Source organism: Gorilla gorilla, chromosome 12, assembly GCF_029281585.2.
Source record: "Gorilla gorilla gorilla isolate KB3781 chromosome 12, NHGRI_mGorGor1-v2.1_pri, whole genome shotgun sequence".
In the NCBI taxonomy this organism is placed as follows: domain Eukaryota; kingdom Metazoa; phylum Chordata; class Mammalia; order Primates; family Hominidae; genus Gorilla; species Gorilla gorilla.
In genome coordinates, this window is record NC_073236.2 from 35,990,042 (window position 1) to 36,008,708 (window position 18,667).

The following is an 18,667-nucleotide window of genomic DNA, read 5'->3' on the forward strand; positions in this document are numbered from 1 at the left end:
AAGTATATGTACATTGTGAAATTGTTAAATCTAGCTAATTAAAATTTAGATTACCTTACATAGTAAACATTTTTGTGGTGAGAGCACTTAATAGCTCTCTTTGGATTTTCAAGAATATAATTTCAAGAATATAATTTATCACCATTAACTATTGTCACCTTGCTGTCGAATTTTATGATATGTGAATTATATCTCAAAAAGTTTTTGAAAGAATATATGAAATAAATATGCTGACTAAAGATTTTTTAAAAACCTCAGCAACAGTGATGCAAGATCAAAAAGGTGACAAATATTTTAATTTTCCAAAGGAAGCAGATTCAGCTTTCTGTGTCAGTTTCATTCCAGCATTCACACTCTGTTTCAGAGTTCTCATCCTTGCCACTTAACATGTGAATTTCAGGTCACTCAGTCTAAATTTCCCTAACTCCATCAATCCTTTCTCACTTCCTAATCTCAATTGTTCCATATGGTACCACACATCTCGAATCAGTCTGTGTTTATCTTGTGATGCCACAGCTATTTTTAAAGAAGTAATAGCCTAAGGTACAGTTTGATGCCTACCTCACTGATCCTCAACTATTTTCTATCTGTTTTAAATACTAGTTAGATGTAGACACAGTAAGATGTGGCTTTTATAATTCTTCTCTTGCAGTCTATAGTCCCTTTAGTGGTTTCTTCTCAGTCTTCATGCAGGCTTGTCACTAAATTAACTGCTCCTTATTTCTCTGTAGCCAGCTGCAGGTGCTGTAGTTTAAAAATTCTTTCTGCAGCTGCATCATTCACACCTTACGTCTAAAATAATTCTTTTAAGATTCCTTCTTTCAGAATCATAAGGCAGAAGAGAAAGTGAGGGAAATGTTGAACTATGTCTTTAGGGGGTATTAGCTCGTCTTCCGTGTTCTTTCTGTTATTGGTGTTTGATGTTCTTTGTTTTTATGTCTGCTTCTTCTTTGCCTCCTTGTTTTTTATTTCTTTTCTCTCTCTCCCATCTCTACCTCCTGAGGATTATAGGAATTGAGAACACTACGGGTTGGAATCATTTTTCCAGTTGGTCAAGCCATGGAGCCCTTCTTTATAGCAGAGGTTTTATTTGGGCCTCAGCCCTTGTGTGTAGCCCGTGGGGTGCTCCAGAGAACATTTACCTGATCTCCACAGTGAATCAGTTTGGTAGAATGTTGGTGGGTTACCATCCTCCATCTCCTTCATTCCCTCCTCCCCATTTCTTGGCTCCCCTGCAGTGCCAGGCAGATATGCTTATTGCATGGTACTTTAGCAAGCGTAGGTTAACAGCAGGTTTAGTTAGCAACAGCAGCAGACAAAGGGCTTGACTGCTCAGAGACGAGCTGCTCTCTCACACCACACTGTCGCCACCTGGCTCCTGGATCTCAGACTGGGATGGGCATCATCTTACCTTCAGAGAACCCACAGCCCTTGCAGCTGCTCCATGCTGAACCAGCTCACAGGGCTGAAACCTCACTCATCTCACCAGCAGGCAAGACCACATTTCTTTTCCTGACAGTTGTTACGTTTCTCCCTCCTTTCCCAGCTGTCCTCAATTCTGGTTTCCTTCCTCCTTTTCTCCCCTCCCTTCCTTCCTTCCCTTCTTCTGCCCTCCCTTCCCTCCCTACCTCACTTCTATCTTTCCCTCCTTTCCTCCCTCCCTCCCTCATTCTCGCCACTTAACATGTGAATTTCAGGTCACTCAGTCTAAATTTCCCTAACTCCATCAATCCTGTCTCACTTCCTAATCTCAATTGTTCTGTATTGTACCAAACATCTCCCTCCCTCCTTCCTTCGTTCTTTCCTTCCTTCCTTCCCTTCTTCTGTCTTCCCCTCCCTCTCTTCTTTCTCTTCCTCCCTCCTTCCTTTTTTCCTTCTGCCTTCCTTTTCAGCTAATTCACAGCATTCTTTTCCTGTACCACTCCCCATGTGGTGGCCAAGAGTTTGTTCATTGTCTCATGACACCCGTGATCACAGGGGTTATGGTCTATCAAATACAAGCCCTCTAAAACGTTCTATGCAGAAAGACTCTGGGGCTAAATAGCTTTGGGAATCTTGCTTGTGGTAAGCCCCGCTGCCCATTCCCCTAAGAAAGTCTTAGAGAAGTCCTGTGATCAAGAATCCTTTGAAACTTTCCTTTCAAGCTCCCCAAACTTTTTGTCTAAGGAACCCTCTTCCTGAGTAGAAGCCACTGACATGCAGTGGAAGCAGTTTCTGTGGGACCCACTCTTGGAAACATCAGACTTGGTCTAGAGTTCTAGTTTATTCATATGCTGACAGCCCCCCTGAAAGGCATGTGGGGCTAGCGTGGCAGGAATGAGGTGCCAGGCAAGTAGCATTCAGTGGAGGAGGCTGGGAGAAGAGAGTTATGGTGGTGAGAAATCCCTGATGGCTCTGAGCCCCTCTGGAGCTGAACCTGGATGGTGGGTGGATGAGGGACAGGAAGAGGAGTGGGTACTGATAACTATGCCCAATTTATCTATTTGTGTGTGGCCCTGGCTATAGCAGGGATGGTTTTCAAAAGCATTTTCCCAGTACACCTTTTTCATTGAAAAATGTTCTGAGATTGACAAGTGGGATGGGGAGGACAGGGCTGGTTAATTCTGTGGCATAGATGTGCTCCCTTCTCATAACAGAAAGAACATCTTTAGCAATCTGTCCTGTGGAATAGGAAAGCCAAGCAATCAGGATTAGCTGTGAGCTCATACTTCTATAATAAATGAATTCTCTGTGGGTGAGAATTCATGTAACATTTTTAATTAAGATAACTGCGGAAAAGGAAAGGACCCCTTAGTAAGTGACGCTAGTGAATGGATGATGCCCTTCCCTGCCCCTCCCAGGAAAATGAGACTCAGCCACTAATTGGTGTAATTAGCACAGGAAGTTAAAAGATTTCCCTCCTTTTTTTTTTTTTCGCCTTTCTTTAGCTTTAGAGTGCCTGGGTTCTTTGGTTTTGATTGCTTGGTCATCCTTTCTTTCCTCTATGAAAGTCCAGGTGGCTCTGGCTGCTTGCCTGAACCCCCTTTTCAGATGGTAATTGGAAGCCTGAATCCTGCCCTCAGGACTGCACCGCCTGGTCCACTGTGAAGTTGGAGTCAGAAGTTAGTCTCTGACTCTTTCAAAACCCTTGCGAGGATTGGTTCAAATGTGTTTTTAGGAAGTTCTGTGGTACGCTTGAATTTATACTTGATAGAGGGCTCTTAACTTTTTTAAAAGAAGGCAGCCCAAAACAGAGCAGAAGGATATAATAAGATGTGTGTTGCTATGGAAATAATTGAATGAAAATTTAATTTCCTACTACACCTATTGATCAGGAAAAAAAAGGGAGAGGAGAAAAGGAAAGGTCTTCCTAAGCAGAAACACAATGAATGGGAATATAATTAATAATAATTGAAGAAAATGTCACCCCAAGGGTTTCTCCAAGGAGGCTGATCTCCCTGACAGAAATGGCGGCATCCTCTTTTTGCTGCTTCTTTGTGATGGGAGAGAGTGTGCAGGCGAACCCCAGGGACTCGGAGCTCTGAGAAGCCTCTGGCTTGAGCTACTGGAGAAGCGTGAAAAAATGTTTTGTGATTCATGGAAAAGCCAGCTCCCGGTGTCGGGGATGCTGCTCTGAGGGGCTTTTGGTGCCAGGTTGGTTTAAAGTTCAAAATCCAGAACAAGCTTCTTTGAGAAGTCCCCACTCTAGTAGGTTTCAGAGTGAATTCTTTCAATGGTGTTCTATTAAAATTCAAGGACATGGGTCTCATGAAGCATTAATGGGCAGGTCCTTTACACATTATACAGAAGGAATTGGCTCTAACATGATTTATGTCTTCCCATCTTATCCTAATTCTATATCCCCTTAAATATAGTCATAGGAAAGCCTGGGTCATATTTTTGTTTCCCTAACAGTGAGTGCTACTTTTTAATTAATAGTACTTCACTTGCATCTGTGTCTGATGGAAGCATCAGCTGATGGGGTTACCAAGTCATAACTGAGAAGCCCTTTCCACCTTAAGCCAGTGGCAAAGCTTGGCTGCACAATACAGTTGCCCGGGGAGCTTTGTAAAATCCCAGTTTCCAGGCCACACTCCCAAACCAGTTAAAATAGAATCTAGTGGATGGGACTCAGGCATCAGGATTTTTTTTAAAGCTCCTCAGGGGATGCCACTGTGAAAGGTTGAGAGCCATTAATGTAAGTGGAGTTAAACAAAACTCTGTAGCGCTGGTGGACCTCCTACGTGATAGTTCATGTTAGAAAAAAACATTTCCCTGCCAGGAACCCCTTCCGCGTCTTCGTAGGGCTCCCATGGTCCCAGTGGGGCCAAAATCTCAGGGTCCTTTCTGCCTTCCTTCCAGTGGTGTGCAAATGTTTAACAACCCACTCCCGGGAATGAAAAAAGCCCCAATGTGTAGCATGTGCTGATTTCCAGATTCCATAAATACTCCCACCATGGTCTCTTTCATCCTACCAAGCGGTCATCGCCCAGCATGGAGTTGGGAGATGTGCACAGCCAGCTCCAGACACCAGTGCCTCCTTCTCAGCTTCACAGTTTCTCACCCCTCCTTTGTGTCCACCCCTGAGTAGCTCATTCTCCCTTAGGTGCTGTTCCAAGTTTCAAGTCATCTGGAAAAATAGTTTTCTGCTTGTGTGATATGCTGGCTTGTCCCGCTCAGGTAACATAACACAGTCTTCTCAGTGTAGATTACCTCTGGAAAACACCACGAGAATGTGCCTGAGGCTGGAGATGTTTAGGCAATTGGCATTCTGGGTTATTCTTTTCCCTGTGAAGCTAAGGTGAGTTGTCCTAGATAGGGCACATGAGGCTTCTGAGCCTGCAGGGTGGAAAGCCAGGCTGTGAGTCAGGACACACTCACCAAGGTAACAAACGGGCTTCAGGGGAGGCAGCCTCCTAGCCTTCGCGTGTTGATTGCCTCCACCTCATCACTTCTCTTTCCACCACATTACAAAGCATTTTCACGTGACCTACCTTCCTTCCTTTCTTCCTTTCTTTCTCTTTTTTCTCTTTCTTTTCTTTCTTTCTCTTCCTTTCTTTCTTTTTCTTTCTTCTTTCTTTCTCTTTCTTCTCTCTCTCTCTCCTTCCTCCCTTCCTCCCTCCCTCCTTTCTCTCTTTCTCTTTCTTTCCTTTTTCTCTCTCTCTCCTTCTTCCCTTCCTCCTTCCCTCCCTTTCTTTCTTTTTTCCTTCTTTTTCTTTCTTCTCTCTCTCCTTCCTCCCTCCCTCCTTTTCTCTCTCTCTTTCTTTCTCTCTCTCTTTCTTTCTTTCTTTCTTTTCTTTCTTTCTTCTGTCTCTCTCCTTCCTCCCTCCCTCCCTTTCTCTCTTTCTTTCTTTTCTTCTCTCTCTCTCTTTCTTTCTGTCTTTCTTTCATTCTTTCCTCTTTTTTGATGGAGTCTTGCTCTCTTGCCCAGGCTGGAGCGCAGTGGTGCATTCTCGGCTCACCGCAACCTCCGCCTCCCAGGTTGAAGCAATTCTGCCTCAGCCTCCCAAGTAGTTGGGATTACAGACACCTGCCACCACACCTGGCTAATTTTTGTATTTTTGGTAGAGATGCGGTTTTGCCATGTTGGCCAGGCTGGTTTTAAACTCCTGACCTCAGGTGATCCACCTGCCTTGGCCTCCCAAAGTGTTGGGATTATTGGCGTGAGCCACCACGCCTGGCCTCACATAACTTTTCTCACTGGATTGCTGCAGTTTACCTAGGAAGGCCAAGCAAATACTATCTTCCAGCTGCAGGTGAAGAATCCTGCCTAAGCTCAGAGAGATCAAGTGGAGTGACTCACCCAAGTTTGAGCAACTTGCTAGAAGGTGATGGAGCCAGGACTTGAAGCCAGAGCTTCTGACTCCATCCTTACACATACATGGCTCCTGACACACAGCCTTGGTCTACTGGTCACCTTCACCCAGGCATGGGGCCAGTCAACTTTGGTAGAGGAGGAAGTGAAATAAAAAGTAACCCTGCTTTGCAGTCTTTTGAATTATTATGTTGGTGCAAAAGTAATGGTGGTTTTTGCCATTAAAAGCCTAATAATTCTTTGCCAGTCCTGCTTTGGAAAGCTGTTTTCTGAAATGAAACATGGGCTTTGTGGTTTAATAAAGAACACCTTCCAAGTTGGTTAATATTAAGTTGGGGGTGTAATATGAATGGCTCATGCAGTATGAATGGCTGACAAGCTGTGATTCTACAGAGTCAGAAACAACCTCTGTTGAGATTGCATCGAATCCAGAAGACACCTGGGACTCTAAGACGTGGCTGCAGAAATATGGCTTGAAGGCCCAGAAGCTATCCTTGTATGATGTGCTTGCCGACTGCTCTTTCCGCCACGCTGATGGGGTTGTGGATATAAAAGCCAAACCGGAGAATGAGTCCGTGCAGACCAGTGCGGTAGGTGAAGTGCACTCCTGGGAGGGGCTGGGGCCTCCCCTCAAGTCCTGGGTGGGTGAGGCCTCCCTCGGGTCAGAAGGCGGGGGAAGGGGCAGCAGGGAGAGAAACCAGCTTGGGTTTCTGTGAAGAAGAGGGTTCCTCTGTTTCCCTCCTCACCCTTCTCCAAAGGGCATCTGTGGGAGTGGAGATCAAGGCTGGGAATGAGTTCTAGACATCAGTGAGTTGTACATAAGCCAGGGGCTGGGTTTGGAGAAATCAGGCATTATGAGTTTCAGAATTATTCAACATTATGCAAATAGAGAAGCCCTTTGTTCCCCCATATTGAATGGAAAAGAGAAATTGCTGGTGAGTATGCCCAGCGCAGCAGGCGTTTCTGTGGTCCTCTTGTATATTCCCTCATTATTCCAGTGACTAGCAGCCAGCATACAGCGCAATCCCAGCAAATAAGGAGTCAGATCCTCCAAAGGGCTATAGCCATTAAAAACTTTGAAAGCTGCAGTTCTATTGTGGGTTTTGTAGGAATACAGCTTCTCCTAGTGCCCAACTCTGGCTCCCAATGAAGGACAGTGCTCGACAGCAGTGCTGCCTAAACTCCAGCATCATGCATATGAGTCAGTAGGTCCGAAATGCGGCTCAAGAATTTGCATCCATAACAACCCCCAGATGATGCTAACGCTGCTGGTCCAGGGGCCACACCTTGAGAAGCAGAGAGGTGTAGAACAGGAACCAGAAGACAAGGTGTCAAAGGTTTAGAAGCATGGAAAGACTAAGAAGTGTCCCAAAATGAAATAGAAATCAGGATAAAATGAACATGGCAGATTTGCAAAACCAAAGGCAGGCTCTTTCAGGAGGTGGCAAAGTTCCAGGTACATGCTGTGAAGTGAACCTAAAATGCAAGCCCGGGGCAGACAGGCAGGTGACAGGCGGGTGACCGCAGCCCAGAGGAGACACCTGGGAAAGAAAATCAAGGCCTCCCCCTCAAATGCAGTGTCACCTCATGTATTCTTGAAGGCTCCGATTCAAAGTCAGGGTCATTACTGAGATGTTGTAACTCCAGCAGAGGTGGAACTCCAGTCCTGTTGCCACTTGTTATTAGGCTGGCCGGCCACTGAGCCCTACATGCCCTCCATGGAAAGGGCACTGTCCGTCGGGGCTATGTGAGCCACACCATGTTATGTTCTTGCCCCCTCACTGCTGTGCATTTATGACAAACTGCAAGGAAGAAAATATAAAAACTGAATTAGAAAAATGCAGAATTGATGCACGACTTGTTTCCTGGCTTACCCTAGGATGCAGGGTAATTGCTACAGCGCAAGGAAAATCTCATTTGTGGGTTTCCTCCCCCAGCACAGTTTTCTGGTTTTGTAGACATTATTCTGTAATGTTCAGGAAATCACACATAACTAAATTTTCATTTTAAAAATAGGCCAGGCATGGTGGCTTACGTCTGTAATCCCAGCACTTTGGGAGGCCAAGGCGGGCAGATCACTTGAGGTCAGGAGTTCATGACCAGCCTGGCCAACATGGTGAAACCCCATCTCTACTAAAAATACAAAAATTAGCCAGGCATGGTGGCACGTGCCTGTAATCCCAGCTACTTGGGAGGCTGAGGCAGAACCTGAGAGGTGGAGCTTGCAGTGAGCCAAGATTGCGCCATTGCACTCCAGCCTGGGCGGCAGAGGGAGACTTTGTCTCAAAATAAAATAAAATAAAAAATACATTAGATTCTGGATATTTCAAAATATTAATCCCCATCAATTTGAACATAGCTTACTGAAAACTGATGACAATGTAGTATATTCAAGCTAGCTCTAATACTGATCATCTCCCAACTCATTCTTGTCAATTTTAAATGAAATTTTACAGGATCACTTTGAATAATTTGGCTTACAAGAGGGAATTTTACCTCAATTTTTTTGTGCTAGTCAACTATATTATGGTAAAGATTGAGAATTATTAATATATAGTACAGCTCCTTTTTTTTTTTTTTTTTTTTTTACAAATACTGATGAGAAAGGGACAGTTTTATTTTTAGTCTTTGGGACTACATACTGAAACTGGATTCACACCTAAAATTGTGATGTGTATAAAGTAGGAAGAAACTAAGGCTGTGAAATAGGTAGATTATTTAGGGTTCCCCCAGACTCCCACTGGGCAAGACCCCCTAAATATTTAACAATAAAAACTAGTTTATAGGAACAGACCCAGGAAACTCGTTAACACAGAAATGAATGGCTAAAAAGGCCTTATTATGTAGCAGTTCAAAGATGGTGAACGACTGGGAGGAGGAGACAAACATGCATTTCTAATAAGGGAATTTCAGGCCAAGCCTAAGAACTTGATATTTCAGGCATCCCTGAAATCACACTGCAAGCACGGTTGCTTGAGCTCATGCACAAAACCAGGCCTGATGTTCAAAAACCCATTCTTGTCTCTTCGTCTATTTTTCAAACAAATATTTATGGAGCCCCTGCTATGTACCAGTTCACGTGATATGGCGGAAGGCACACTGGATACGGAACGAGAAGTTCTAGGTATAAATGCTGCTTCTAGTAGTTACTGATGATGAGATGTTGAACAAATCATGTGACTTCTTTGAGCTTCACCCTTCATATTCGTGAAATGGGTAGTGTAAAGTGCAAATTTACAAATGCATGTCTGAGCACAGTGCCCGGCACATAGGAGATGCCCCACAGATGTTGCCTTTTTTTCTGCACTACAAACATTGTGAGTCAGAATTGAGCATTTATGGAACACTTCTGTGCTTTATATTCAAGGTAAACATTTGTGCTCTCAGTTTACACAGGAGAAAACAGTCGCGGGACCTGTGAGAGGTTAGGTAACTTGCTTGAGATTGATCTTGTGGCAGATGGAGGCAGGGTTTGAACTTGGGTCCACTGGGCTTTCACACTGTACTTTTCCCATTCTGACACGCTGCTGCCTGACACAGAACCTGCCTCTCTGTGGTGTATGGTCTGGTGGTTTTCCATTTGGCTGTGCATGAGGCACACTCGGGAAATGCCCTTTGATGGGGATGTGGTGAGCATGAGAGACAAGACACCTTTCTCCTTCCATCCTTGCAGGGCAGCGGAGGTGTCCACCTCTGCCTGCCTTGGGAGCATAGGACAGATCTCATCATGCCCTTCAACCTCTTTCCGCCTTTTCTGGCTTATCTCCATGCAGTTAACTGTACTGGCAGAAACTGGAGGAAAACAGCCACAATGCAATGCCTGGTTTCACTGTAAATTCATGCCGGTTCATGTCAGTGGATCTTTTGTGCTGCCCAGTAGTCTACTCAGTCCACTCGTTCTCACCAGTCACCACTGGACTCAGGAATTCTCATTGCCATGCGGATCTGAACATCCCTTTTCTGACCCCACTCCACCCTCTCTGACTCCTAAAATCCCCCCACCCCGCCCTCTGGGCGCATCATCAGCAAACCCTGATCGCCTCCAGGCTTCTGAAACGTTCCCATTGGATGCTTATCGGGGCTCATCTCTGAGAAGCCCTCCCTGCAGCCCTCTGGAGTGGGGGCTGGTTTCTCTCCCGTTCCCTTTGGACCTGTGGACCTGGGGTGGGTGGTGGCCTCCTTGCTCCTCTTTTTTGGTTCTTGACCTTCTCTCTCCTTCTTCCCACGTCATCAGACTGTGTCACTGAAGACATCTCTTGTGGTTGTCACTTACTAAGCTCACCCTCGTCAGTCCTCGAAGATTATGGGGCTTCTCTCTTGCTTTCATTGGCTCCAACACCTGCTTTAGTTCATAGTGACTTCAGTCCCATATGGAGGACCCTTCCAATACCCCAACCTCTCATTTCTTTGACCTTCTCTTTCCCAGTGACTTCCTCCCCAACTCCATCTCTACCACTCCTGCCTTAGGCATGCCCTCGGCCTTGTCATTACAAATAACTGTGTAATCATAAGCCACATCCTTAGTTCCAAACTGTCTGACCAGCCCCCCGTCTGACCAAGTCATCTGTAGGTTGTTTATTCTCTTGCGCTATTCCCACCCATCTGTCTATTCCCACCCATCTGTCTCCTCCACCAGGATATAAAAGTTACTGTTTCTACCACCTCGTCTTTGTCCTCTCTATCCTCCCATGCATCCTCAACCATTTTTCCCTTCTCTTAAACTATTGCACTCACCTGGCAAAACCCCAGATTTAGCCCTGGCTAATGCCAACTTTCCCTCTTTTCTGGCTTATCTCCATGCAGTTAACTGTACTGGCAGAAACTGGAGAAAAACAGCCACTATATATAATGCCCGGTTTCACTGTAAACTCACACCCACTAATGTCAGTGGATATTTTGTGCTGCCTAGCAGTCCACTCAGCCCCTCACTGGCTGTCCTCTCCTCCTGAAACACCTAGCACCTTCCGCTCCACACTCACTCCACTCACTCTCTGCAGGTGAGCTTGCTTCCTATGCTGTGAACATCGACAGGAATGTCATGAGCTTCTGCCTCCACATCTCAGCCCCCAGTGTCTGCCATCTACCTTTATTTCTCCCAGGCCGAATTGTCCTTGTCCTGTCTAAGGCCATTCACTGCACAGATACATGGCTGTCTCTCCACTCGTTTATTCACTCTCCCTTTCTACATCACAGCCTCCTATTGCCCTTGTTTCCAGATAATTCGCATCAGCACACACACATTCTGCAATTTCTCCCATCTTAAAAAGTTTTTTGATCCCATATGTACCTCTGGCTGTGCCCCCATGCCTCTGCTCCTCTTAGAATTCAATTCCTCAGTCGAGTTGTATACGTTTCCTTTCTCTGCTTCTTCAATTCTCCTCCCATGCTCCCGGGAGCTGCTGTCATCAGGCAGAAACTCCCCCACTTCCACCTCTCCACCAAAACCCACGTTTTGCAGGGATCCCTGAATTGCTAAATCCAGGGGTCCATTCTCAGTCTCTTTCTTACTTGACCTGTTAGTAAGTTGATCTAGTTGGTCACTTCCTTGAATTTTTTTTTTTTTTTTTTTTTTTTTTTTTTTTGCAGAATATACACTGCTGGTTATCCTCCCACCTCGCTGGCTGTTCCTCTCTCAGTCTTCTTTGTGATTTCTCCTTGTCCTTAACCTGTCAATGCCGAGGGACCTCGAGGTGCAGTGCTCTGATCGCTTCTCTGTCTACACGCATTTCCTGGGTGGTCTCCTCCAGTCCCATGGCTTTTAAGCCCCTGTGCATGCCGGCCGGTGACTTCAAAATGTACCCCTCCAGCCCCGCGGCCTACCCTGATCTCCCGACTACTGCCGTGCTACCTGGATGTCTAATAGGCACCTTGAACCTGATACATCAGATGGTAAATCTCGATCTTTCCCATTCAAAGCTGCTCTTCCACAACCTTCCTCCTATCAATTGATTGCAACTCCACCCTTTCACGTCCCGGCCTGAAAACCTCAGGGTCATTCCTGACTCCTCTCTTTTCTCGCATACACACATCTGATCTCTCGGTGAACGCTGTCGGTTCTGTTTTCAGAACATGCCTATAATTCAGGATCTCACCACTTCTTACCACAGTCTTGGCTGCCCGGGGCCATGCAACTCCGTGACCTTCTGGCTCTTTGCTTCTGCCCTTGGTCCTCAGCCGTCCAGTCTGCTTTACAGAGTAACCACTGTAAAGCTGTGAAACCCTAAATCAGACGTGTTGCTGCTCTCGTGAAAGCCCTGGGAAGAGTCCTTTTTCACTCAGAGCAAAAGCCAGCTCATTTCCGACAGCTGTCAGGCTCTACGGGACCTGCTCCTGGCCCGCCTCTTCGTGTGTTCCGGCTTCTCTCACTCTCTCTTCCCTCTCACTCTTTCCTTTGGCAATATTGGCCTTCCTAAAATTCGACAAGCATGCCGGATGGACTCCCAGCTCAGGCCTTTGCTCTCGCTGAGTCCTCTGACCTCCTCCCGGCCTCGCTATGGCCACACTCTGTTCTGCCAGGCCTTCTCTCCTAGTTCACTGTCTCTGGGAGGCTTTCCCTGCGAGGTGCTAACTTGTCCCGTCTCTCCCCTCTTTCTCTGCTCTCTGCTCTTCCTCCTTGCCTTCCTCCATGTGTCATCCTCTGACCTGATGTGTCATGATTTGCTTATTACTGGGCTCCCCTCCTGCGCTGTGAGCTCCATGAAGGCAGGGGTTTGGTCATTGTGTGTGTTTGTATTCCTGGTGTCTTAGAAGGTCTCCTAGAGGAGGAGCGCGGGTTGAGTGCCTGTGGGCCAAGTCATGGAGATCCACTGAGGAGGGCTCGCTCCATCTGTCTCGGTGGAGGGCGCTAGATGTGCAGTGGGGTTCTTGGTGGGAAAAGAGGATTCATGAGAATCTCAGTCCCGCCTCCTCCAGAATGGTCTCGCTGGCCGTCTAGTCCACTGTCGCTCTCTCTTCTTTACCAGGACTTTCCAGGTCCTTACTGTCTCAACCCAGTGCCAGGGACTGAGTATCTAATTCTCCACATTGCTATGTCTCTCTCCCTCTCCCTCTCCTCTCCATCTGTGTGTGTGTGTGTGTGTGTGTGTGTGTGTGTGTGTGTGTGTGTGTGTGTGTCGGTTGGGGTTGTCTCTATGCTGGAATCATTAGCTTTTCTGGGGCACACATGTGATCTCCTGTATCTTTCTGGCCTATGTTCATGACATCTAGTGCAGGGCTCCATAGGAAGCGGGCAGCGGAACATATTTGGTTGAACTAACAAAGGAATGATTGATGGTAGAGTGGAGTGCTAAGAGCCATTTGAATACGACAGAGCTTAAGGTGCCATCTGGAGGCTCTTCTCTTTGGACAGTTTCTGAGTGGCTTCTGTCCTTTGTCATCTCCTTAGGAGACGAACAAGAAGACAGTCCATGCAAAATATTGCAGCAGGTTTGTCCATGCTCCCTGGAAGGATGGGAGCTTGGTCCACGTCAACATTACCAAAGAGAAGTGCAAGTGGTACAGTGAGAGAATCCACACAGCCCTGGCCCGGATCCGAAGGAGGTTGGTGTTATTTGCAGGAAGTTACAAGTGGTCTCCTCGCTCTGGACATGCTCATCTGCTTGATCTTTTTTCCTCCCTTTTATTTTTAGTTGACACATAATGATTGTACCTATTTATGTGATACAGAGTGATATTTAGGTGTGTGTATACAATGTACAAAGATCAAATCAGGGTAACTCCATATCCATCACCTCAAACACTCGTCGTTTCTGTATGTTGTGAGCATTCAAAATTCTCTCATTTAGCTTTTTACAAATATACATAAATTATAGCTGACCATATTGACCCTCCAGAGCTGCAGAATACCAGAGCTTGTTCCTCCTATCTAGCTAAACTTTTGTATTCGCTAACCAACCTCCCTATCCTCTCTCCCTACCTTTCTCAGTCTCTAATACAGTTCTACTCACTACCTCTATCTGCTCAGATATTTTTAGCTCCCACATATGAATGAGAACATGTGGTATTTATCTTTCTGTGTCTGACTTAATTTGCTTAACATAATGTCCTGTAGGCTCATCCATGCTGCTGCAAATGACAGAATTTTATTCTTTTGTATGGTTTAGTAGTACTCCATGGTGTATATATACCAGTAAAAGCTCAACTGAGACAAAGTGCCAACAAACATTGTTAAGTCGAGGTTGCCATCTGATGGTTTGCTGATAGCCTTGTTAAAAAAAGGGTGGGGGGTTGTTTGGATTCAGATCCCAGCTGCCTTGATGCCAGTGCAGTTTATTGAAAACAGCAAGCCAACGTGTAGCTATCACACTGGTCACACCTTGTGGTAGGAGACTAAGGAATGCTTCTGTTTCATACCTCACATTCTTTTCTAGGCCACACGTGTATTGCCCAATGTGTTATACCTTTCTTCTGTACTCTTTAGCTGCCTCTCACAGATTTTGATATATTGTATTTCATTTTCAATCATTTCAGAATATTTTCTAATTTTCCCCATCATTTCTTCTTTGACTAAAGGGTTATTTAGAAATGTGCTGTTTAGGCTGGGCGCAGTGATTCATGCCTGTAATCCCAGCACCTTGGGAGGCCAAGGGGGTGGATCATGAGGTCAGGAGTTCAAGACCAGCCTGGCCAACATAGTGAAACCCTGTCTCTACTAAAGATTCAAAAAATTAGCTGGGCATGGTGGCGGGCACCTGTAGTCCCAGCTGCTCGGGAGGCTGAGGCAGGAGAATCGCTTGAACCCGGGAGGCGGAGCTTGCAGATCGCACTACTGCACTCCAGCCTGGGTGACAGTGCGAGTGTGTTGTTTACTTCCCAAATATTTGTGGATTTTCCTGATAGCTTTTGTTACTGATTTCTGTTTTAATTTCACTGTAAACAGAGAAATACTGTGTGATTCAATCCTTATAATTTTATTGGGACCTGTTTTGTAGTACAGATTTTGGAAAAAAAATATGGTTTTGTTGGGTGGAGTATACTACAGGTATCAATTAGCTCAACTTGGTTGAGAGTGTCATTCAAGTCTTTCATATTATTACTGATTTTCTCTAGTTGTTCTATAAATTATTGAGAAAAGAGTGTTGAAATCTCCAACTGTAGTCTTTAATTCTCATTTCAGTTCTGTTTTTTCTTCACGTATTTTGAGGCTCTATTCATAGTTGCATGTACATTTAAGATTGTTCTCTCGATGAACCAACTTTTTTGTAATTATGAAATGTCCCTTTTATATGTCTGGTAATATTCCTTGTTCTGAAATTTACTTTGATAGCAGTTTAACCACCCTACATTATTTTTATTATTCTTTTTTTCTATCATTTCATCTTTACTTGTCTGCATCCTATATTTAAATGGATTTCTTACAGACACAAGATATATAATTATATATGAGCCTTGTTTTATTAATCCAACCTAACAATCTTTGGCTTTTAATTGGAGTGTTAAAATCATTTACATTTAATGTGATTATTGATTTGATTGGATTTAAATCTAAGATTTTGCTATTTGTTTTCTGTTCCCTTTTTACTGGTTTTTTGCCTTCTTTTGTTTGAGTATTTTTTATTATTACATTTTATCTCCACTATTGTCTTATTAGCTCTACCTCTTTGTTGTGTTTTGATGTGTGTGTGTGGCTATTTAGGATTTACAATATTTATCTTATCAGTCACCCTACAAATAATATTATATCACTTCATGTATATTACAGGAATCTTACAACTTTCACTCCCACTTACGCCCTTTCTGTTGTTGTGCACTTCTGTGCATGCATTACACAATACATTCTAAACAGTCAATTGTCTTGTAACTAGATTAAAAACTAGAATAGATGTATTTTATATTTAACCACATACTTGATATCTCTGTTGCTTTTTATTCCTTTGTATGCATCCACATTTCCATTTGGTATCTTTTTTTTCCACCTGAAGAAGTTTCATTCATATTTCTGGTAGTGCAGGTCTATTGGTGATGAATGAGTTATTTCAGTCTGAAAAACTCTCTAATTTACCTTTCTTTTCGAATGATGTGTTGGCTAAGCATAGAATTCTGGTTTTACAGTTCTGTCTTTCAGTACTTTGAAAATCCTTCTCCATTGTCACCTGGTTTGCATGATTTATGATAAGAAGTCTCCTGTCATATTTTTGTTTGCTCCTCTACACATAATGCCTTTGATGCTTTTTAAAATTTCTCTATTTCTAGATTTTATCAATTTTATTGTGGTATGCCTGGGTGTAGTTTTCTTTATTTTTCTTCTTCTTGGGTTCTTTGAGCTTCTTGGATCTGTAGGTGCACTGTTTCAATCAAAATTAAAACATTTTGGTCATATTTTCTCAAATATTTTTTCTGCCTCCCCCTCTCTTCTCCTTCTTCTACTTTGATTACACATATGTTAGACTCCTTGATATTGTTCCATGGGCCACTAATTCTCTCTGATGAAAATGCTTTTGCCTTTTTTCTCTCTGAGTTAACTTTAAATTGTTCCCTTTGCTTTGTCTTTTGTTCCCTAATCTTTTCTTCTCCTAATATCTAATGTACTATTAATACCATGCAGTATATTTTAAATTTCAGATATTGTATCTCTCTACAAGTTTTATTTGGGTCTATTTAAATATCTTCCATTTCTCTCCTCATTCTGTTTATACTTTACCTTTTTGACCATATGGGTTATATTTGTAATAGCTGTGTAACATCCTTTTCCGCTAATTCTATCATCTGTCATTTTGGGATCTGTTTCTGTTGATCAGTTTTTCTTCTGGTTTGGATCGTATTTTCCTGCTTCTTTGTATGCCTGGTAATTTTTTACTGGATGCCAGGCATTTTAACTTTACATTATCAGGTACTAGATTTCATTGTATTTTTATATATGTTCTTGATACAGTCAAGTTACTTGAAACCAGTTTGATCTCTCTAGGAATTGCTTTTCAGTTATGTTAGAATAGATCTAGGGTCGCCTTTAGCCCAGGGCTAATTTGGTCCTGCTACCGAGGCAATACTCTTTCAAGAAAGCTACTTGTTGCCCCATATATTAAGGAGATTTTCCCACTCTGGCTGGTAGATGAACTACTCCTAGCCGTGTGTGAGCCCTGAGGGGTTGATCAGGCTACTCCTTTGGTGATTTCTTCCTTGGCTTCAGTAGTTTCTTCACATGCATGCCTTGATCATTATTTAGCCAAAATTTCGAGGACACCCTTCTGCAGATCTCTGGAGCATGCTCTCTCTCCCTTTCTCCTGTGCAGTAATGTCCTTTCAATATTTTGCCATTCAAATTTTAGTTTCTTAGGCTTTGCTGAACTCTGAACTCAATTCAAATATTTTTTCCATACTCTTTCCTTACCTCCACCCCCCAGGCTTTGCCTGCAGCTACGAATTTCATTTATTTACGTCCTGTGATGGGAACCTGATCATGGACCACAGACGCAGTCCTTCTCACACGGCCACCAGGGCCTTGGTTATTACAGAGCTCTGGGGCTGCTTGATGCTGTCCATAAGTTTCATTGAAGCTTCAGGAATGTGCTGGCTTCACTAGCTTGACTGCAGTCAGCCAGATTAGAAGAACAAATAGTCTGAAGTCATAGCTGAGGTCCTCAAAATATCAGATGACTAGAAGTAATTTATTTTTGACTTTGGCACCTTTCATGTGCGTCCGTGTGAAGAGACCACCAAACAGGCTTTGTGTGAGCAATAAAGCTTTTAATCACCTGGGTGCAGGCGGGCTGAGTCTGAAAAGAGAGTCAGCAAAGGGAGATAAGGGTGGGGGCGTTTTATAGGATTTGGGTAGATAAAGGAAAATTACAGTCAAAGGGTGTTGTTCTCTGGCGGGCAGAGTGGGGGTCACAAGGTGCTCGGTAGGGGAGCTTTTGAGCCAGGATGAGCCAGGAGAAGGAATTTCACAAGACAATGTCATCAGTTAAGGCAGGAACAGGCCATTTTCACTTCTTTTGTGGTGGAATGTCATCAGTTAAGGCAGGAACCGGCCATCTGGATGTGTATGTGTAGGTCACAGGGGATATGATGGCTTAGCTTGGGCTCAGAGGCCTGACAGCACCCACAATGAATTTATTTTTCTGTCATACTGATTTTCTTAGTTTTGTTTTACTTGGCTTGATGGTGGGTAGTGCATCCTACAGCCCAAATGTAGGATTTTCTACAGAAAAACCTCAAAGCGAATGATCTACTCACAGAAGATTGGGTATAAACAACATAGCGCAGCTCTGTCCTCTGCAGATGCATCGTTAAGTTCTTGGGAAGATGCTCTTGTTGCCTGCAGGCTCTCACCATTCACTTTCAACCTACTTCCTGCCTAGGATTAAATGGCTACAGGATGGGAGTCAAAGCCTCTTTGGAAGATTGCATAATGATTGCATCTACATTCTCATTGACACGTCTCACTCAATGAAGAGCAAACTGGACTTGGTGAAGGACAAGATCATTCAGTTCATACAGGTTAGATGGAACTGTCGGTTCATGCATTTGGGGCTTTGTGTATCAGATGGTTATGAGCAGTGGATAGGGGCTTGTTGCTCTAAAAAATTCCTAAGAAAGCCAAATTCAGAGAAGTACTCCCTTTTGCTAGTTAAAGAATCATCAGTTCTCTTTTGCAAATAGACCCTTTCTCTGATGGATTCTTTCTGTCGCACATGAGTTGCTTAAGGGAGTTGCTATGTTCGTTGTTTCAGATTTTCTCTGTCCTGAAATCTTTGGTATACACACACTTCCATTGTCTTCCAGAAACTCCTCATCTTAGCATTTTTAATTTCAAATGTTTATTAGGGATGCTGTGTACCCTGGTGCATGGGAGGCATGCAGGCTGGTGTTTAGAAGCTCCCAGTTCTTATTCTGCCTGTGCTGCCTCTGAGCTGTGTGAACTGAAGCAGGTTGCCC

At 44.1% G+C, this 18,667-nt stretch overlaps 1 protein-coding gene across 4 annotated transcripts in view; it reads left to right on the forward strand.

Moving 5' to 3' along the window:
* VWA3B (von Willebrand factor A domain containing 3B) overlaps positions 1–18,667 on the forward strand; it is a 225,651-nt gene that overhangs the window by 91,238 nt on the left and 115,746 nt on the right. For all 4 annotated transcript variants that reach the window (XR_008677081.2, XM_031008311.3, XM_055378491.2 and 1 more), the window contains exons 9-11: positions 6,188–6,384; positions 13,179–13,333; positions 18,091–18,229. Coding sequence is in view for 3 of the 4 variants with exons in the window: in XM_031008311.3 (XP_030864171.3) it covers positions 6,188–6,384; positions 13,179–13,333; positions 18,091–18,229 (491 nt within the window). In the remaining variant the exon portion in view is untranslated. The remainder of the gene's footprint in view (positions 1–6,187; positions 6,385–13,178; positions 13,334–18,090; positions 18,230–18,667) is intronic.